Source organism: Oncorhynchus mykiss, chromosome 13, assembly GCF_013265735.2.
Source record: "Oncorhynchus mykiss isolate Arlee chromosome 13, USDA_OmykA_1.1, whole genome shotgun sequence".
NCBI classification, from domain to species: domain Eukaryota; kingdom Metazoa; phylum Chordata; class Actinopteri; order Salmoniformes; family Salmonidae; genus Oncorhynchus; species Oncorhynchus mykiss.
This window is the reverse complement of record NC_048577.1, coordinates 70,910,969-70,934,578: the sequence shown is the minus strand read 5'-3', so window position 1 is coordinate 70,934,578 and position 23,610 is coordinate 70,910,969. Positions and strand designations below refer to the sequence as shown.

At 42.3% G+C, this 23,610-nt stretch overlaps 1 protein-coding gene across 1 annotated transcript in view; it reads left to right on the top strand.

The window, feature by feature from the left end:
* The window catches only part of mrp1 (multidrug resistance protein 1), a gene marked incomplete in the record, with an annotated part of 82,717 nt that extends 64,686 nt beyond the window's left edge, over window positions 1–18,031 (top strand). Inside the window, 7 exon segments of the mRNA NM_001168330.1 lie at window positions 6,101–6,227; window positions 6,305–6,406; window positions 12,009–12,155; window positions 13,557–13,715; window positions 14,213–14,379; window positions 14,733–14,927; window positions 17,876–18,031. Of these exon segments, the coding sequence (NP_001161802.1) occupies window positions 6,101–6,227; window positions 6,305–6,406; window positions 12,009–12,155; window positions 13,557–13,715; window positions 14,213–14,379; window positions 14,733–14,927; window positions 17,876–17,984 (1,006 nt within the window).
* Between the last annotated feature and the right edge of the window lie 5,579 nt (window positions 18,032–23,610).

Genomic DNA, 23,610 nt, shown 5'->3' with positions numbered 1-23,610 from the left:
GTGGTGTATTATCTAACTAACTGCAGTAGTCACTGTAATCTGGTAATCTGTGGTGTATTATCTAACTAACTACAGTAGTCACTGTAATCTGGTGTGGTGTATTATCTAACTAACTACAGTAGTCACTATAATCTGGTGTAGTGTATTATCTAACTAACTACAGTAGTCACTGTAATCTGGTGTGGTGTATTATCTAACTAACTACAGTAGTCACTGTAATCTGGTGTGGTGTATTATCTAACTAACTACAGTAGTCACTGTAATCTGGTGTGGTGTATTATCTAACTAACTACAGTAGTCACTGTAATCTGGTGTGGTGTATTATCTAACTAACTACAGTAGTCACTGTAATCTGGTGTGGTGTATTATCTAACTAACTACAGTAGTCACTATAATATGGTGTGGTATGTATTATATCATTATCTGTAGTACTGTAATCTGGTGTGGTGTATTATCTAACTAACTACAGTAGTCACTGTAATCTGGTGTGGTGTATTATCTAACTAACTACAGTAGTCACTATAATATGGTGTGGTATGTATTATATCATTATCTGTAGTACTGTAATCTGGTGTGGTGTATTATCTAACTAACTGCAGTAGTCACTGTAATCTGGTGTGGTATGTATTATATCATTATCTGTAGTACTTTAATCTGGTGTGGTGTATTATCTAACTAACTGCAGTAGTCACTGTAATCTGGTGTGGTGTATTATCTAACTAACTACAGTAGTCACTGTAATCTGGTGTGGTATGTATTATATCATTATCTGTAGTACTGTAATCTGGTGTGGTGTATTATCTAACTAACTGCAGTAGTCACTGTAATCTGGTGTGGTGTATTATCTAACTAACTACAGTAGTCACTGTAATCTGGTGTGGTGTATTATCTAACTAACTACAGTAGTCACTATAATCTGGTGTAGTGTATTATCTAACTAACTACAGTAGTCACTGTAATCTGGTGTGGTGTATTATCTAACTAACTACAGTAGTCACTGTAATCTGGTGTGGTGTATTATCTAACTAACTACAGTAGTCACTGTAATCTGGTGTGGTGTATTATCTAACTAACTACAGTAGTCACTGTAATCTGGTGTGGTGTATTATCTAACTAACTACAGTAGTCACTGTAATCTGGTGTGGTGTATTATCTAACTAACTACAGTAGTCACTATAATATGGTGTGGTATGTATTATATCATTATCTGTAGTACTGTAATCTGGTGTGGTGTATTATCTAACTAACTACAGTAGTCACTGTAATCTGGTGTGGTGTATTATCTAACTAACTACAGTAGTCACTATAATATGGTGTGGTATGTATTATATCATTATCTGTAGTACTGTAATCTGGTGTGGTGTATTATCTAACTAACTACAGTAGTCACTGTAATCTGGTGTGGTGTATTATCTAACTAACTGCAGTAGTCACTGTAATCTGGTGTGGTGTATTATCTAACTAACTACAGTAGTCACTGTAATCTGGTGTGGTGTATTATCTAACTAACTACAGTAGTCACTGTGATCTGGTGTGGTATATTATCTAACTAACTACAGTAGTCACTGTAATCTGGTGTGGTGTATTATCTAACTAACTGCAGTAGTCACTGTAATCTGGTGTGGTGTATTATCTAACTAACTGCAGTAATCACTGTAATCTGGTGTGGTGTATTATCTAACTAACTACAGTAGTCACTGTAATCTGGTGTGGTGTATTATCTAACTAACTACAGTAGTCACTGTAATCTGGTGTGGTGTATTATCTAACTAACTGCAGTAGTCACTGTGATCTGGTGTGGTGTATTATCTAACTAACTGCAGTAGTCACTGTAATCTGGTGTGGTGTATTATCTAACTAACTACAGTAGTCACTGTAATCTGGTGTGGTATGTATTATCTAACTAACTACAGTAGTCACTGTGATCTGGTGTGGTGTATTATCTAACTATCTGCAGTAATCACTGTGATCTGGTGTGGTGTATTATCTAACTAACTGCAGTAATCACTGTAATCTGGTGTGGTGTATTATCTAACTAACTACACTAGTCACTGTAATCTGGTGTGGTGTATTATCTAACTAACTACAGTAGTCACTGTGATCTGGTGTGGTGTATTATCTAACTAACTACAGTAGTCACTGTAATCTGGTGTGGTGTATTATCTAACTAACTGCAGTAATCACTATAATCTGGTGTGGTGCATTGTCTAACTATCTGCAGTAATCACTATAATATGGTGTGGTATGTATTATATCATTATCTGTAGTACTGTAATCTGGTGTGGTGTATTATCTAACTATCTGCAGTAATCACTATAATCTGGTGTGGTATGTATTATATCATTATCTGTAGTACTGTAATCTGGTGTGGTGTATTATCTAACTAACTACAGTAGTCACTGTAATCTGGTGTGGTGAATTGTCTAACTAACTACAGTAGTCACTGTAATCTGGTGTGGTGTATTATCTAACTAACTACAGTAGTCACTGTAATCTGGTGTGGTGTATTATCTAACTAACTACAGTAGTCACTGTAATCTGGTGTGGTGTATTATCTAACTAACTACAGTAGTCACTGTGATCTGGTGTGGTGTATTATCTAACTAACTGCAGTAGTCACTGTAATCTGGTGTGGTGTATTATCTAACTAACTACAGTAGTCACTGTAATCTGGTGTGGTGTATTATCTAACTAACTACAGTAGTCACTGTAATCTGGTGTGGTGTATTATCTAACTAACTACAGTAGTCACTGTAATCGGGTGTGGTGTATTATCTAACTAACTACAGTAGTCACTGTAATCTGGTGTGGTGTATTATCTAACTAACTACAGTAGTCACTGTAATCTGGTGTGGTGTATTATCTAACTAACTACAGTAGTCACTGTAATCTGGTGTGGTGTATTATCTAACTAACTACAGTAGTCACTGTAATCTGGTGTGGTGTATTGTCTAACTAACTACAGTAGTCACTGTAATCTGGTGTGGTGTATTATCTAACTAACTACAGTAGTCACTGTAATCTGGTGTGGTGTATTATCTAACTAACTACAGTAGTCACTGTAATCTGGTGTGGTGTATTATCTAACTAACTACAGTAGTCACTGTGATCTGGTGTGGTGTATTATCTAACTAACTACAGTAGTCACTGTAATCTGGTGTGGTGTATTATCTAACTAACTACAGTAGTCACTGTAATCTGGTGTGGTGTATTATCTAACTAACTGCAGTAGTCACTGTAATCTGGTGTGGTATGTACCAAGCATCTCATAGTAGGTAGGCTAATCTAGAACCTTCAAGGGTTCTCTGGCTGTCCCCATAGGAGAACCCTCTGAAGAACCCTCTGAATAACCCTTTAAGGTTGCAGGTATAACCCTTTTGGGTTCCATGTAGAACCCTTTTTACAGATGTTTCTAACTGGAACCTAAAGGAGTTCTACCTGGAACCCAAAATACGTTCCTCTATGGGGACAGACAAATAACCCTTTTAGAATCCTGTTTTCTATGAGAGTAGGGATCAGTTCCCTTCCTGTCCATGGAATCCTGTTTTCTATGAGAGTAGGGATCAGTTCCCTTCCTGTCCATGGAATCCTGTTTTCTATGAGAGTAGGGATCAGTTCCCTTCCTGTCCATGGAATCCTGTTTTCTATGAGAGTAGGGATCAGTTCCCTTCCTGTCCATGGAATCCTGTTTTCTATGAGAGTAGGGATCAGTTCCCTTCCTGTCCATGGAATCCTGTTTTCTATGAGAGTAGGGATCAGTTCCCTTCCTGTCCATGGAATCCTGTTTTCTATGAGGGTAGGGATCAGTTCCCTTCCTGTCCATGGAATCCTGTTTTCTATGAGAGTAGGGATCAGTTCCCTTCCTGTCCATGGAATCCTGTTTTCTATGAGGGTAGGGATCAGTTCCCTTCCTGTCCATGGAATCCTGTTTTCTATGAGTGTAGGGATCAGTTCCCTTCCTGTCCATGGAATCCTGTTTTCTATGAGAGTAGGGATCAGTTCCCTTCCTGTCCATGGAATCCTGTTTTCTATGAGAGTAGGGATCAGTTCCCTTCCTGTCCATGGAATCCTGTTTTCTATGAGGGTAGGGATCAGTTCCCTTCCTGTCCATGGAATCCTGTTTTCTATGAGTGTAGGGATCAGTTCCCTTCCTGTCCATGGAATCCTGTTTTCTATGAGAGTAGGGATCAGTTCCCTTCCTGTCCATGGAATCCTGTTTTCTATGAGTGTAGGGATCAGTTCCCTTCCTGTCCATGGAATCCTGTTTTCTATGAGAGTAGGGATCAGTTCCCTTCCTGTCCATGGAATCCTGTTTTCTATGAGAGTAGGGATCAGTTCCCTTCCTGTCCATGGAATCCTGTTTTCTATGAGTGTAGGGATCAGTTCCCTTCCTGTCCATGGAATCCTGTTTTCTATGAGAGTAGGGATCAGTTCCCTTCCTGTCCATGGAATCCTGTTTTCTATGAGAGTAGGGATCAGTTCCCTTCCTGTCCATGGAATCCTGTTTTCTATGAGAGTAGGGATCAGTTCCCTTCCTGTCCATGGAATCCTGTTTTCTATGAGAGTAGGGATCAGTTCCCTTCCTGTCCATGGAATCCTGTTTTCTATGAGAGTAGGGATCAGTTCCCTTCCTGTCCATGGAATCCTGTTTTCTATGAGAGTAGGGATCAGTTCCCTTCCTGTCCATGGAATCCTGTTTTCTATGAGGGTAGGGATCAGTTCCCTTCCTGTCCATGGAATCCTGTTTTCTATGAGAGTAGGGATCAGTTCCCTTCCTGTCCATGGAATCCTGTTTTCTATGAGAGTAGGGATCAGTTCCCTTCCTGTCCACGGAATCCTGTTTTCTATGAGAGTAGGGATCAGTTCCCTTCCTGTCCATGGTATCCTGTTTTCTATGAGAGTAGGGATCAGTTCCCTTCCTGTCCATGGAATCCTGTTTTCTATGAGAGTAGGGATCAGTTCCCTTCCTGTCCATGGAATCCTGTTTTCTATGAGAGTAGGGATCAGTTCCCTTCCTGTCCATAGAATCCTGTTTTCTATGAGAGTAGGGATCAGTACCCTTCCTGTCCATAGAATCCTGTTTTCTATGAGAGTAGGGATCAGTTCCCTTCCTGTCCATGGAATCCTGTTTTCTATGAGAGTAGGGATCAGTTCCCTTCCTGTCCATGGAATCCTGTTTTCTATGAGAGTAGGGATCAGTTCCCTTCCTGTCCATGGAATCCTGTTTTCTATGAGAGTAGGGATCAGTTCCCTTCCTGTCCATGGAATCCTGTTTTCTATGAGAGTAGGGATCAGTTCCCTTCCTGTCCATGGAATCCTGTTTTCTATGAGAGTAGGGATCAGTTCCCTTCCTGTCCATGGAATCCTGTTTTCTATGAGAGTAGGGATCAGTTCCCTTCCTGTCCATGGAATCCTGTTTTCTATGAGAGTAGGGATCAGTTCCCTTCCTGTCCATGGAATCCTGTTTTCTATGAGAGTAGGGATCAGTTCCCTTCCTGTCCATGGAATCCTGTTTTCTATGAGAGTAGGGATCAGTTCCCTTCCTGTCCATGGAATCCTGTTTTCTATGAGAGTAGGGATCAGTTCCCTTCCTGTCCATGGAATCCTGTTTTCTATGAGAGTAGGGATCAGTTCCCTTCCTGTCCATGGAATCCTGTTTTCTATGAGGGTAGGGATCAGTTCCCTTCCTGTCCATGGAATCCTGTTTTCTATGAGAGTAGGGATCAGTTCCCTTCCTGTCCATGGAATCCTGTTTTCTATGAGAGTAGGGATCAGTTCCCTTCCTGTCCATGGAATCCTGTTTTCTATGAGAGTAGGGATCAGTACCCTTCCTGTCCATGGAATCCTGTTTTCTATAAGAGTAGGGATCAGTTCCCTTCCTGTCCATGGAATCTTGTTCATTGTGATCCAAACGGAAAATAACTGATCCTAGATACTACTCTGATACGTTTGATACATAAAGCTATGACCCCTGTGTCATCTTAACCCCTGACCTCTGACCTGCGCAGTCTGCAGGTGAACCTAGAGTTCCTGGAACATGTTCCTATCTGATCGCTCTGTCTTCTGTTGCGTGTTTGTTTGTGTGTGTGTGTGTGTCCAGGTGGCTGGCGGTGAACCTAGAGTTCCTGGGGAATCTGTTGGTGCTGGCAGCAGCCACCTTAGCTCTGATGGGCAGAGACACACTGAGCCCTGGTATAGTAGGACTGGCTGTGTCACATTCACTACAGGTACGCACGCACACACACACACACACACACACACACACACACACACACACAGCAGTAACCTGTGATGTGATGTGTAGGTGACAGGTATTCTGAGCTGGATCGTGAGGTCCTGGACTGATGTAGAGAACAACATTGTGTCCGTGGAGAGAGTTAAGGAGTACGCTGACACACCAAAGGAGGTGAGTGGCTGTAAAACTATACTATCCTACCCTCAAAGAGAGGATCTAGTTCACTGGTCAGGTGTAAACTATACTATCCTACCCTCATAGAGAGGATCTAGTTCACTGGTCAGGTGTAAACTATACTATCCTACCCCTCAAAGAGAGGATCTAGTTCACTGGTCAGGTGTAAACTATACTATCCTACCCTCAAAGAGAGGATCTAGTTTACTGGTCAGGTGTAAACTATACTATCCTACCCTCATAGAGATTAGATACTTTACTGGTCAGGTGTAAACTATACTATCCTACCCTCAAAGAGAGGATCTAGTTTACTGGTCAAGTGTAAACTATACTATCCTACCCCTCATAGAGAGGATCTAGTTTACTGGTCAGGTGTAAACTATACTATCCTACCCCTCATAGAGATTAGATACTTTACTGGTCAGGTGTAAACTATACTATCCTACCCCTCAAAGAGAGGATCTAGTTTACTGGTAAGGTGTAAACTATACTATCCTACCCTCATAGAGAGGATCTAGTTTACTGGTCAGGTGTAAACTATACTATCCTACCCTCATAGAGATTAGATACTTTACTGGTCAGGTGTAAACTATACCATCCTACCCTCATAGAGAGGATCTAGTTTACTGGTCAGGTGTAAACTATACTATCCTACCCTCATAGAGATTAGATACTTTACTGGTCAGGTGTAAACTATACTATCCTACCCTCATAGAGATTAGATACTTTACTGGTCAGGTGTAAACTATACTATCCTACCCTCATAGAGAGGATCTAGTTTACTGGTCAGGTGTAAACTATATTATCCTACCCTCATAGAGAGGATCTAGTTTACTAGTCAGGTGTAAACTATACTATCCTACCCCTCAAAGAGAGGATCTAGTTTACTGATCAGGTGTAAACTATACTATCCTACCCTCATAGAGAGGATCTAGTTTACCTGGTCAGATGTAAACTATACTATCCTACCCTCATAGAGAGGATCTAGTTTACTGGTCAGGTGTAAACTATACTATCCTACCCTCATAGAGATTAGATACTTTACTGGTCAGGTGTAAACTATACTATCCTACCCTCATAGAGAGGATCTAGTTTACTGGTCAGGTGTAAACTATACTATCCTACCCTCACAGAGAGGATCTAGTTTACTGGTCAGGTGTAAACTATACTATCCTACCCCTCAAAGAGAGGATCTAATTTACCTGGTCAGATGTAAACTATACTATCCTACCCTCATATAGATTAGATACTTTACTGGTCAGGTGTAAACTATACTATCCTCCCCTCATAGAGAGGATCTAGTTTACTGGTCAGGTGTAAACTATACTATCCTACCCTCATAGAGATTAGATACTTTACTGGTCAGGTGTAAACTATACTATCCTACCCTCAAAGAGAGGATCTAGTTTACTGGTCAGGTTAAACTATACTATCCTACCCCTCAAAGAGAGGATCTAGTTTACTGGTCAGGTGTAAACTATACTATCCTACCCCTCATAGAGATTAGATACTTTACTGGTCAGGTGTAAACTATACTATCCTACCCCTCAAAAAGAGGAGATACTTTACTGGTCAGGTGTAAACTATACTATCCTACCCTCATAGAGAGGATCGAGTTTACTGGTCAGGTGTAAGCTATACTATCCTACCCCTCAAAGAGAGGATCTAGTTTACTGGTCAGGTGTAAACTATACTATCCTACCCTCATAGAGATTAGATACTTTACTGGTCAGGTGTAAACTATACTAGTCTACCCTCATAGAGAGGATCTAGTTCACTGGTCAGGTGTAAACTATACTATCCTACCCTCAAGAGAGGATCTAGTTCACTGGTCAGGTGTAAGCTATACTATCCTACCCTCAAGAGAGGATCTAGTTTACTGGTCAGGTGTAAACTATACTATCCTACCCTCAAAGAGAGGATCTAGTTTACTGGTCAGGTGTAAACTATACTATCCTACCCTCATAGAGATTAGATACTTTACTGGTCAGGTGTAAACTATACTATCCTACCCTCATAGAGAGGATCTAGTTCACTGGTCAGGTGTAAACTATACTATCCTACCCTCATAGAGAGGATCTAGTTTACTGGTCAGGTGTAAACTATACTATCCTACCCCTCATAGAGATTAGATACTTTACTGGTCAGGTGTAAACTATACTAGTCTACCCTCATAGAGAGGATCTAGTTCACTGGTCAGGTGTAAACTATACTATCCTACCCTCAAGAGAGGATCTAGTTCACTGGTCAGGTGTAAGCTATACTATCCTACCCTCAAGAGAGGATCTAGTTTACTGGTCAGGTGTAAACTATACTATCCTACCCTCAAAGAGAGGATCTAGTTTACTGGTCAGGTGTAAACTATACTATCCTACCCTCCTAGAGATTAGATACTTTACTGGTCAGGTGTAAACTATACTATCCTACCCTCATAGAGAGGATCTAGTTCACTGGTCAGGTGTAAACTATACTATCCTACCCTCATAGAGAGGATCTAGTTTACTGGTCAGGTGTAAACTATACTATCCTACCCCTCAAAGAGAGGATCTAGTTTACTAGTCAGGTGTAAACTATACTATCCTACCCCTCATAGAGAGGATCTAGTTCACTGGTCAGGTGTAAACTATACTATCCTACCCCTCATAGAGAGGATCTAGTTTACTAGTGAGGTGTAAACTATACTATCCTACCCCTCATAGAGAGGATCTAGTTTACTGGTCAGATGTAAACTATACTATCCTACCCCTCATAGAGAGGATCTAGTTTACTGGTCAGGTGTAAACTATACTATCCTACCCTCAAAGAGAGGATCTAGTTTACTAGTCAGGTGTAAACTATACTATCCTACCCTTCATAGAGAGGATCTAGTTCACTGGTCAGGTGTAAACTATACTATCCTACCCTCATAGAGAGGATCTAGTTTACTGGTAAGGTGTAAACTATACTATCCTACCCTCATAGAGAGGATCTAGTTTACTAGTCAGGTGTAAACTATACTATCCTACCCCTCATAGAGAGGATCTAGTTTACTAGTCAGGTGTAAACTATACTATCCTACCCCTCATAGAGAGGATCTAGTTCACTGGTCAGGTGTAAACTATACTATCCTACCCTCAAAGAGAGGATCTAGTTTACTGGTCAGGTGTAAACTATACTATCCTACCCTCATAGAGAGGATCTAGTTTACTAGTCAGGTGTAAACTATACTATCCTACCCCTCAAAGAGAGGATCTAGTTTACTAGTCAGGTGTAAACTATACTATCCTACCCTCATAGAGAGGATCTAGTTTACTGGTCAGGTGTAAACTATACTATCCTACCCTCATAGAGAGGATCTTGTTTACTGGTCAGGTGTAAACTATACTATCCTACCCCTCAAAGAGAGGATCTAGTTTACTGGTCAGATGTAAACTATACTATCCTACCCTCATAGAGAGGATCTAGTTTACTGGTCAGTTGTAAACTATACTATCCTACCCTCAAAGAGAGGATCTAGTTTACTAGTCAGGTGTAAACTATACTATCCTACCCCTCATAGAGAGGATCTAGTTTACTGGTCAGGTGTAAACTATTACTATCCTACCCTCATAGAGAGGATCTAGTTCACTGGTCAGGTGTAAACTATACTATCCTACCCTCATAGAGAGGATCTAGTTCACTGGTCAGGTGTAAACTATACTATCCTACCCTCATAGAGAGAATCTAGTTCACTGGTCAGGTGTAAACTATACTATCCTACCCCTCATAGAGAGGATCTAGTTTACTGGTCAGGTGTAAACTATTACTTTCCTACCCTCATAGAGAGGATCTAGTTCACTGGTCAGGTGTAAACTATACTATCCTACCCTCATAGAGAGGATCTAGTTCACTGGCCAGGTGTAAACTATACTATCCTACCCTCATAGAGAGGATCTAGTTTACTGGTCAGGTGTAAACTATACTATCCTACCCCTCAAAGAGAGGATCTAGTTCACTGGTCAGGTGTAAACTATACTATCCTACCCTCAAAGAGAGGATCTAGTTTACTGGTCAGATGTAAACTATACTATCCTACCCTCATAGAGATTAGATACTTTACTGGTCAGATGTAAACTATACTATCCTACCCTCAAAGAGAGGATCTAGTTTACTAGTCAGGTGTAAACTATACTATCCTACCCCTCATAGAGAGGATCTAGTTTACTGGTCAGGTGTAAACTATTACTATCCTACCCTCATAGAGAGGATCTAGTTCACTGGTCAGGTGTAAACTATACTATCCTACCCTCATAGAGAGGATCTAGTTCACTGGTCAGGTGTAAACTATACTATCCTACCCTCATAGAGAGAATCTAGTTCACTGGTCAGGTGTAAACTATACTATCCTACCCCTCATAGAGAGGATCTAGTTTACTGGTCAGGTGTAAACTATTAGTATCCTACACTCATAGAGAGGATCTAGTTCACTGGTCAGGTGTAAACTATACTATCCTACCCTCATAGAGAGGATCTAGTTCACTGGTCAGGTGTAAAGTATACTATCCTACCCTCATAGAGAGGATCTAGTTTACTGGTCAGGTGTAAACTATACTATCCTACCCCTCAAAGAGAGGATCTAGTTCACTGGTCAGGTGTAAACTATACTATCCTACCCTCATAGAGAGGATCTAGTTTACTAGTCAGGTGTAAACTATACTATCCTACCCTCATAAAGAGGATCTAGTTTACTGGTCAGGTGTAATCTATACTATCCTACCCCTCATAGAGAGGATCTAGTTCACTGGTCAGGTGTAAACTATACTATCCTACCCCTCATAGAGAGGATCTAGTTCACTAGTCAGGTCTAAACTATACTATCCTACCCCTCATAGAGAGGATCTAGTTCACTAGTCAGGTCTAAACTATACTATCCTACCCCTCATAGAGAGGATCTAGTTCACTAGTCAGGTCTAAACTATACTATCCTACCCTCATAGAGAGGATCTAGTTCACTGGTCAGGTGCCACTTGAAAATGTGATCTTCTAAAGAATGAAAGATTATTTATATCAATGGGACAGTCGTAGTTTAAACAGAGTTTTAATGAATGAAAATGTGTGTTTATTTCTAGCCATAATCTCACTGTTCTGTGCTCTCATTAACTGTCTGTGTTTCTGATGTGGTTAATGTCTTTAAATTAATAACAGCACCTTCTGTTGCCTTGTTGCTGAGGTCTTGATGGGAGATGACATCACAGAGATCCCGTGTTCTAATATGTAATTCTATGGATACCATCTCAGAGATCCAGTGTTCTAATATGTAATTCTATGGATACCATCTCAGAGATCCAGTGTTCTAATATGTAATTCTATGGATGCCATCACAGAGATCCAGTGTTCTAATATGTAATTCTATGGATGCCATCACAGAGATCCAGTGTTCTAATATGTAATTCTATGGATGCCATCACAAAGATCCAGTGTTCTAATATGTAATTCTATGGATACCATCACAGAGATCCAGTGTTCTAATATGTAATTCTATGGATGCCATCACAGAGATGCCATTAAATGAATGTGTTCTAATATGTAATTCTATGGATGCCATCACCTGTCCCCTTCCTCTCCCTCATCCCCTATCCAGGCTCCATGGACCATAGAAGGCAGCATGCTCCCGCTGGCCTGGCCCACCCACGGTACCATAGAACTGGAGGAATTCGGACTGCAGTACCGTAAAGGACTGGACTGGGCCCTGAAAGGAATTTCCCTCAGCATTCAGGAGAAAGAGAAGGTCGGGGGTAGACATACTGTATTATAGGGAGATAATGGAGTAATGAGGTTGTTAGGATGATATGGGTATAGGACTGGACAGGAGAGAGATAAGGTAGGAGATAGAGATACTGTGTTATAGGGAGATAATGGAGTAATGAGGTTGTTAGGATGATATGGGTATAGGACTGGACAGGAGAGAGATAAGGTAGGAGATAGAGATACTGTGTTATAGGGAGATAATGGAGTAATGAGGTTGTTAGGATGATATGGGTATAGGACTGGACAGGAGAGAGATAAGGTAGATAGAGATACTGTGTTATAGGGAGATAATGGAGTAATGAGGTTGTTAGGATGATATGGGTATAGGACTGGACAGGAGAGAGATAAGGTAGGAGATAGAGATACTGGTTTACCAGAGCACCCTATTCCCTACGTAGTGCACTACTTTAGACCAGGCCCTGGCACCCTATTCCCTAAATAGTGCACTACTTTAGACCAGGTCCTTGGCACTCTATTCACTACATAGTGCACTACTTTAGACCAGGTCCTTGGCACCCTATTCCCTACATAGTTCACTCCTTTAGACCAGGACCTGGCACTCTATTCCCTACATAGTGCACTACTTTAGACCCTATTCCCTACATAGTGCACTACTTTAGACCAGGTCCTTTGGGAAGCATCCTCTGTTTTATGGTGTTATAGTGAGATAATGTTAGGTTTCATTCTTTCTAAACTCTCTCTCCTCCCCTCCCTCCCACTTTCTCCTCCTCTATCCTCCCTCCCACTCTCTCCTCATCTATCCTCCTCTCCCACTCTCTCCTCCCCTCTCTCCTCCTCTATCCTCCTCTATCCTCCTCTCCCACTCTCTCCTCCCCTCTCTCCTCCTCTATCCTCCTCTATCCTCCTCTCCCACTCTCTCCTCCCCTCTCTCCTCCTCTATCCTCCTCTCCCACTCTCTCCTCCCCTCTCTCCTCCTCCCACTCTCTCCTCCCCTCTCTCCTCCTCTATCCTCCTCTCCCACTCTCTCTTCCCCTCTCTCCCACTCTCTCCTCCTCTATCCTCCTCTCCCACTCTCTCCTCCCCTCTCTCATCCTCCCACTCTCTCCTCCCCTCTCTCCTCCTCTATCCTCCTCTCCCACTCTCTCCTCCCCTCTCTCCCACTCTCTCCTCCTCTATCCTCCTCTCCCACTCTCTCCTCCCCTCCCTCCCACTCTCTCCTCCCCTCCCTCCCACTCTCTTCTCCTCTATCCTCCTCTCCCGCTCTCTCCTCCCCTCCCTCCCACTCTCTCCTCCTCTATCCTCCTCTCCCACTCTCTCCTCCTCTATCCTCCTCTCCCACTCTCTCCTCCTCTCTCCTTCTCTCCCTCCCCCTCCCCCTCTCCCTCCTCTCTCTGCCTCTCCCTCTCCCTCCTCTCTCCAGGTTGGGATAGTGGGCAGGACTGGAGCAGGGAAGTCGTCCCTGGCATTGGGAATATTCCGGATTCTGGAAGCAGCGAAGGGAGATATCTATATAGACGGGATAAACATCGCTCAGATCGGACTGCACGAGCTACGCTCCAGGATCACCATCATACCACAGGTAACACACACACACATATAATAAACACACACACACACACATATAATAAACACACACACACACCACAGGTAACACACACACACACACATAATAAACACACACACACACCACAGGTAACACACACACACACATATAATAAACACACACACACACACATATAATAAACACACACACACACCACAGGTAACACACACACACATATAATAAACACACACACACACACCACAGGTAACACACACACACACACATAATAAACACACACACACACCACAGGTAACACACACACACATATAATAAACACACACACACACCACAGGTAACACACACACACATATAATAAACACACACACACACACCACAAGTAACACACACACACATATAATAAACACACACACACACCACAGGTAAAAAACACTTTCTGCCTCTGAGATGTCCTCTAACATGGAGGTAATTATGGTTGGCATGGCAATGTTCTCTCTCCCTCCCTCCCCCTCCAGGACCCAGTGTTGTTCTCTGGGTCTCTGAGGATGAATCTGGACCCCTTCGATGGCTACTCTGATGAGGAGGTGTGGAGAGCCCTGGAGCTCTCCCATCTCAAGAGCTTTGTGTCGGGCCTGCCGGACAAACTCAACCACGAGTGTTCAGAGGGAGGAGAGAACCTCAGGTACACAAGACTCTGTATCCCTCTATGTAGCTTTCCTATGTCTGTTACTCTCTTTCTCCTCACCCCCCCCCCCCCCCCTGATTCATCCTTGTGATGTCATCTGGTCCTCTCTCTCTCATCCCTCTCTCCTTCTCGTTTTAACTGTCTCCTCTCCATCTTCCCTCCTTCATTCTTTTCCCTCTCTCCTCTCTTTGTAACTCCTTCCATCTCTCTCTCTCTCTCACACATTAACATTATCTCTCTCTCCCCTCTCTCTCCCTTCTCTCTCTCTCCCTCATTAACATTCTCTCTCTCCCCTCTCTCTCCCCTCTCTCTCTCTCTCTCTCTCTCTCATTAACATAATCCCTAAGCAGTCTGGGTCAGCGCCAGCTGGTGTGTCTGGCCCGAGCCCTCCTGAGGAAGACGAAGATCTTGGTTCTGGATGAGGCCACGGCTGCTGTGGACCTGGAGACAGACAACCTGATCCAGTCCACCATCAGAACCCAGTTTGATGACTGCACTGTCCTGACCATCGCACACAGACTCAATACTATCATGGACTACACCAGGTAATATATAGACTGACTCAATACTATCATGGAATACACCAGGTAATATACTGTATAGACTGACTCAATACTATCACGGACTACACCAGGTAATATATAGACTGACTCAATACTATCATGGACTACACCAGGTAATATATAGACTGACTCAATACTATCATGGACTACACCAGGTAATATATAGACTGACTCAATACTATCATGGACTACACCAGGTAATATATAGACTGACTCAATACTATCACGGACTACACCAGGTAATATATAGACTGACTCAATACTATCATGGACTACACCAGGTAATATATAGACTGACTCAATACTATGATGGACTACACCAGGTAATATATAGACTGACTCAATACTATCATGGACTACACCAGGTAATATATAGACTGACTCAATACTATCATGGACTACACCAGGTTATATATAGACTGACTCAATACTATCATGCACTACACCAGGTAATATATAGACTGACTCAATACTATGATGGACTTCACCAGGTAATATATAGACTGACTCAATACTATCATGGACTACACCAGGTAATATATAGACTGACTCAATACTATCATGGACTACACCAGGTAATATATAGACTGACTCAATATTATCATGGACTACACCAGGTAATATATAGACTGACTCAATACTATCATGGACTACACCAGGTAATATACTGTATAGACTGACTCAATACTATCACGGACTACACCAGGTAATATATAGACTGACTCAATACTATCATGGACTACACCAGGTTATATATAGACTGACTCAATACTATCATGGACTACACCAGGTAATATATAGACTGACTCAATACTATCATGGACTACACCAGGTAATATATAGACTGACTCAATACTATCACGGACTACACCAGGTAATATATAGACTGACTCAATACTATCATGGACTACACCAGGTAATATATAGACTGACTCAATACTATGATGGACTACACCAGGTAATATATAGACTGACTCAATACTATCATGGACTACACCAGGTAATATATAGACTGACTCAATACTATCATGGACTACACCAGGTAATATATAGACTGACTCAATACTATCATGGACTACACCAGGTAATATATAGACTGACTCAATACTATTATGGACTACGCCAGGTAATATACTGTATAGACTGACTCAATACTATCATGGACTACACCAGGTAATATATAGACTGACTAAATACTATCATGGACTACACCAGGTAATATATAGACTGACTCAATACTATCATGGACTACACCAGGTAATATATAGACTGACTCAATACTATCATGGACTACACCAGGTAATATATAGACTGACTCAATACTATCATGGACTACACCAGGTAATATATAGACTGACTCAATACTATCATGGACTACACCAGGTAATATATAGACTGACTCAATACTATCATGGACTACACCAGGTAATATATAGACTGACTCAATACTATCACGGACTACACCAGGTAATATATAGACTGACTCAATACTATCATGGACTACACCAGGTAATATATAGACTGACTCAATACTATCACGGACTACACCAGGTAATATATAGACTGACTCAATACTATCATGGACTACACCAGGTAATATACTGTATAGACTGACTCAATACTATCATGGACTACACCAGGTAATATATAGACAGACTCAATACTATCATGGACTACACCAGGTAATATACTGTATAGACTGACTCAATACTATCATGGACTACACCAGGTAATATATAGACTGACTCAATACTATCATGGACTACACCAGGTAATATATAGACTGACTCAATACTATCATGGACTACACCAGGTAATATATAGACTGACTCAATACTATCATGGACTACACCAGGTAATATATAGACTGACTCAATACTATCATGGACTACACCAGGTAATTTATACACACTTCTATTGTATAAAACATTAGGAACAACTTCCTAATTTTGAGGTGCACCCCCGTTTGCCATCAGAACAGCCTCAATTCGTCAGGGCGTGGACACAAGGTGTTGAAAGCGTTCCACAGGGATGCTGACCCATGTTGACTCTACAAGGTGTTGAAAGCGTTCCACAGGGATGCTGGCCCATGTTGACTCTACAAGGTGTTGAAAGCGTTCCACAGGGATGCTGGCCCATGTTGACTTCAATGTCTCCCACAGTTGTGTCCAGTTGGCTGGATGTCCTTTGGGTGGTGGACCATTCTTGATACACACAGGAAACTGTTGAGCGTGAAAAACCCAGCAGCGATGCAGTTCTTGACACAAACTGGTGCGCCTGGCACCTACTATCATACCCCGTTCAAAGTCACTTAAATATTTTGTCTTGCCCATTCACCCTCTGAATGGCACACATAAACACAATCCATGTCTCAGCTGTCTCAAGGCAAAAAATATATATATTTTAACCCTCCCCTTCATCTACACTGATTGAAGTGGATTTAACAAGTGACAATAAGGGATCATAGCTCTCACACACATCAGATTGAATGGTCTCTCTCTCTACTTTTGTCTCCCTCTCCCTCTCTCTCTTTTTCCCTCTCCCTCTCTCCCTCCCTCCCCTCTCTCTCTCTCTCTCTATCTTTCCCTCACTCTCTCCCTCTCTCTCCCTTCCTTCCTCTACTTCTCTCTCTACCTCAACCTCTCTCTCTCTCTCCCTTCCTCCCTCTCTTTCCCTCTACTTCTCTCTCTACCTCAACCTCTCTCTCTCTCTCTCCCTTCCTCCCTCTCTTTCCCTCTACTTCTCTCTCTCTACCTCAACCTTTCTCTCTACCTCTCTTTCCCTCACTCCCTCTCACTCCCTTCCTCCCTCTACTTCTCTCTCTACCTCAACCTCTCTCTCTCCCGCTTTCTCCCTTCCTCCCTCTCTTTCCCTCTACTTCTCTCTCTACCTCAACCTCTCTCTCCCCCCACCCCTCTCCCTCTCTGCAGGGTGATAGTGATGGACCGAGGTCTGATCACAGAGATGGACTCTCCCTCCAACCTCATCTCAGAGAGAGGTCAGTTCTACCTGATGTGTAGGGAGGCTGGCCTGGTCTGAGCCCTCCCCAGCCAGGAGGCTCCTGAATCGGGTAAACCCAGCCACGTCACCCCCTCCCCACCCCCAGGGCTGGAGGGGCCAGATCAAACGGCCAGTGGCACTAAGGCAGTAAATACTCTACTAAAGACAAAGAGCTACAGAAATAAAACCCCTTTTCAACTCCTTTCATTTTCAAAACAAACGTTGTGAAAGGATATGAGGAGCGAAGCGTGAAGACAGAAGAGGGATGAGAATGACGTAGGGCTGATGTGGGGATCGGATGATGTTTGAGGCTGTCTGTTTGCATCCCAAAAGGCAGCCGAATTATGGGCCCTGGTCGAAAGTAGTGCGCTGTGTAGGGAATAGGGTGCCATAGGCTCTGGTCAAAAGTAGTGCACTAAATAAGGAATAGGGTGCCAAGGCCCTGGTCAAAAGTAGTGCACTAAATAGGGAATAGGGTGCCAAGGCTCTGGTTAAAAGTAGTGCACTAAATAAGGAATAGGGTGCCAAGGCCCTGGTTAAAAGTAGTGCACTAAATAGGAAATAGGGTGCCATTTTGGACACTTCCTTTGTGTAACCCTTCGTTGGACATTAAGCTTTTTTAACTTTGAACTACTGGGACAGGATATGACATCATTGGACGCTGCTGACCACTCATGGCTGTGATTGTGATGAGGCAGTATCATGTGACGGATGCACGAGGAGAAGAGGAGGAGAGGATGGAGGGATGAATGAATGAGGTGCTTGATAAACAGAAAGCAACTCAGCCAGGAAGCAACTTATCAGCAACACACATGTGCGCATATACAACATGCAACACACACAAAACGCAACACACACACACACACACACACACACAAAAAGCAAAACGCAACACACACACAAAACAACATGCAACTGTCCTGCCGTTGGCCTGGGGGCCTGGGGGAGGTTTATGACAGTCATAAATACCTCTTCCCCCCTTTTTCCTCTCTCTACCCTACTGATGTTACATTACCAAACCCTTGGTTAACATGGAGATTCTGGGAACATCAGAAGGTGGGGGGAAATGAACTATATTCTGGTAATCCGACCAATGGAACATATGCGGTGGTACTTAATGAATATGATGTCAGTTCGGTTGTCTTCTGAGACATTCTCATCAATGATAAGATGACATAAACTCTACAGTGGAAAGTCTACACATCAGAGTTATCGGATTCACATGGAATTGTTGTTCAATTTAAATGTTTGAATATTAAATTATTTGTGATGGGATGAAATGTGATTTTAGCTTCTAAAATGTGAGATTTGGGTTTTCATAAGGTTTTCTGCTCAATCAGTGGCCCGCCCCTGTGAAGGGACATGGGCTATAAAACTTTTCAAACACGCCCTCCTCTCCCTTCCTATATAAGCCCATGACGACGGTCCGATGTCAGAATGGTTCAGATAATAACTAAAGAACGAAGCCAACATCAGCGTGAGCTTTGGTTGCGAATGGTATGAACTTTGAACTCTTATTCACTACAGAAGTGATACCTCCTAGCCGTTGAGTTACCAACAGCAGCTGCAAATGAGGAACAGACAGAGTATCCCGTCTATCACACAATGACGTTACTACAACGTATCCAATTGACCACCAGAGACATTATTCAAAGGACAGAGGACTCGGTTGGGCAACACGGCCTTCCATCTACCACCAACCTACTGAAGCGCAGCTCAGAGTAAATATTTATTGCATTTTCCTTTTCCAAATGGGTGGTAATTTAGAATGCATAAGATACTGTATTTACGATAGCACAGCTTCGGCCTTTGTTCCTCAGTCTACCCGCTCCTTCACTCAAACCCAGCCCCTTTTCTTTTGTGTAACCAGCTGCCATATCTGTTCCGCCCGCTAGGGACGTTTTATTTTATGATGTCATTTGTAATCAAGTTATGATTTAATTATGTGTAATTCTGTGTGATTAGTTAGGTATTTAGTAAATAAATAATTAAACCCAATTTTGTATTGCTGATTCATCTTGTTAGCCAGGGTTCGTGAAGATAACCAAAAATGTACAACTTTCAGATGAGACTGAATTAGGGTGACGATTAATATTGACTGCTATTGATGTAAAATATTACTAGGTCTTCAAGAGTTTATTCGGAAGATAACAGCTCTATAAAAATGATTTTGTGGTGCCCCGACTCTCTAGTTAATTACATTTACATGATTAGCTCAATCAGGTAATATTAATTACGGAGAAATTATTTTATGGAATAGCATGTCATATCACTTAATCCGGAATAGCCAAAGACATGACACAACACACAAAACGCAACACACATAATACTGCCTGGATTACACCACATACTACTGCCTGGATTACACCACATAGTACTGACTGGATTACACCACATACTACTGCCTGGATTACACCACATAATACTGCCTGGATTACACCACATAATACTGCCTGGATTACACTACGTAGTACTGCCTGGATTACACCACGTAATACTGCCTGGATTACACCACATAATACTGCCTGGATTACACCACATAGCACTGCCTGGATTACACTACGTAGTACTGCCTGGATTACACCACATAATATTGCCTGGATTACACCATATAATACTGCCTGGATTACACCACATAGTACTGACTGGATTACACCACATACTACTGCCTGGATTAAACCACATAATACTGCCTGGATTACACCACATAATACTGCCTGGATTACACCACATATACTACCTGGATTACACCACATAATACTGCCTGGATTACACCACATAATACTGCCTGGATTACACCACATAATACTGCCTGGATTACACCACATATACTACCTGGATTACACCACATAATACTGCCTGGATTACACCACATAATACTGCCTGGATTACACCACATATACTACCTGGATTACACCACATAATACTGCCTGGATTACACCATATAATACTGCCTGGATTACACCACATAATACTGCCTGGATTACACCACATACTACTGCCTGGATTACACCACATAATACTGCCTGGATTACACCACATAATACTGCCTGGATTACACCACATAATACTGCCTGGATTACACCACATAATACTGACTGGATTACACCACATAATACTGCCTGGATTACACCACATAGTACTGCCTGGATTACACCACATAGTACTGCCTGGATTACACCACATAATACTGCCTGGATTACACCACATAGTACTGCCTGGATTACACCACATAATACTGCCTGGATTACACCACATAATACTGCCTGGATTACACCACATAATACTGCCTGGATTACACCACATAATACTGCCTGGATAACACCACATAATACTGCCTGGATTACACCACATAATACTGCCTGGATTACACCACATAATACTGCCTGGATTACACCACAAAGTACTGCCTGGATTACACCACATAATACTGCCTGGATTACACCACATAGTACTGCCTGGATTATACCACATAGTACTGCCTGGATTACACCACATAATACTGCCTGGATTACACCACATAATACTGCCTGGATTACACCACATAATACTGCCTGGATTACACCACATAATACTGCCTGGATTACACCACATAATACTGCCTGGATTACACCACAAAATACTGCCTGGATTACACCACATAGTACTGCCTGGATTACACCACATAGTACTGCCTGGATTGCACCACATAGTACTGCCTGGATTACACCAGATAGTACTGCCTGGATTACACCACATAATACTGCCTGGATTACAACACATAGTACTGCCTGGATTACACTGCATAGTACTGCCTGGATTACACCACACAGTACTGCCTGGATTACACCACATAATACTGCCTGGATTACACCACATAGTACTGCCTGGATTACACCGCATAGTACTGCCTGGATTACACCACATAGTACTGCCTGGATTACACCACATAGCACTGCCTGGATTACACCACATAGAACTACCTGGATTACACCACATACTACTGCCTGGATTACACCACATAATACTGCCTGGATTACACCACATAATACTGCCTGGATTACACCACATAATACTGCCTGGATTACACCACATAATACTGCCTGGATTACACCACATAGTACTGCCTGGATTACACCACATAATACTGCCTGGATTACACCACATAACACTGCCTGGATTACACCACATAATACTGCCTGGATTACACCACATAATACTGCCTGGATTACACCACATAATACTGCCTGGATTACACCACATAATACTGCCTGGATTACACCACATAGTACTGCCTGGATTACACCGCATAGTACTGCCTGGATTACACCACATAGTACTGCCTGGATTACACCACATAGCACTGCCTGGATTACACCACATAGAACTACCTGGATTGCACCACATACTACTGCCTGGATTACACCACATAATACTGCCTGGATTACAACACATAGTACTGCCTGGATTACACTGCATAGTACTGCCTGGATTACACTACATAGTACTGCCTGGATTACACTACATAGCACTGCCTGGATTACACCATATAATACTGCCTGGATTACAACACATAGTACTGCCTGGATTACACTACATAATACTGCCTGGATTACACCACATAATACTGCCTGGATTACACCACATAATACTGCCTGGATTACACCACATAATACTGCCTGGATTACACCACATAATACTGCCTGGATTACACCACATAATACTGCCTGGATTACACCACATAGTACTGCCTGGATTACACCACATAATACTGCCTGGATTACACCACATAACACTGCCTGGATTACACCACATAGTACTGACTGGATTACACCACATAATACTGCCTGGATTACACCATATAATACTGCCTGGATTACAACACATAGTACTGCCTGGATAACACCACATAGTACTGCCTGGATTACACTACATAATACTGCCTGGATTACACCACATAACACTGCCTGGATTACACCACATAATACTGCCTGGATTACACCACATAGTACTGACTGGATTACACCACATAGTACTGCCTGGATTACACCACATGCTACTGCCTGGATTACACCACATAACACTGCCTGGATTACACCACATAATACTGCCTGGATTACACCACATAGTACTGCCTGGATTACACCACATAATACTGCCTGGATTACACCACATGCTACTGCCTGGATTACACCACATAATACTGCCTGGATTACACCACATAATACTGCCTGGATTACACCACATACTACTGCCTGGATTACAACACATAGTACTGCCTGGATAACACCACATAGTACTGCCTGGATTACACCACATAGTACTGCCTGGATTACACCACATAATACTGTCTGGATTACAACACATAGTACTGCCTGGATTACACCACATAGCACAGGGAGGCTGTATCAACGTGATCTGATGTGTGTCGGCGTCTTCATACCTCTCTTAGTTTTTCTCCGTCACTCTCCATCTCTTTCTCCTCTTCAGTCAGTCTGGAGTGCTGTTCCATCTGTGGCCACAAGGTGGAGTGAGAGGATCACGTAGAAACACATGCAGCACCAACCAGCGCTGTTAAACCACACACATCTTTCAGATTAAATTAAGTGTTTATTCTGTGATTTTCTCCATAGTTTCAAAAGTAAAAAATACACAGAAAATAGACAGTAAATTCTACTTAGCTTTG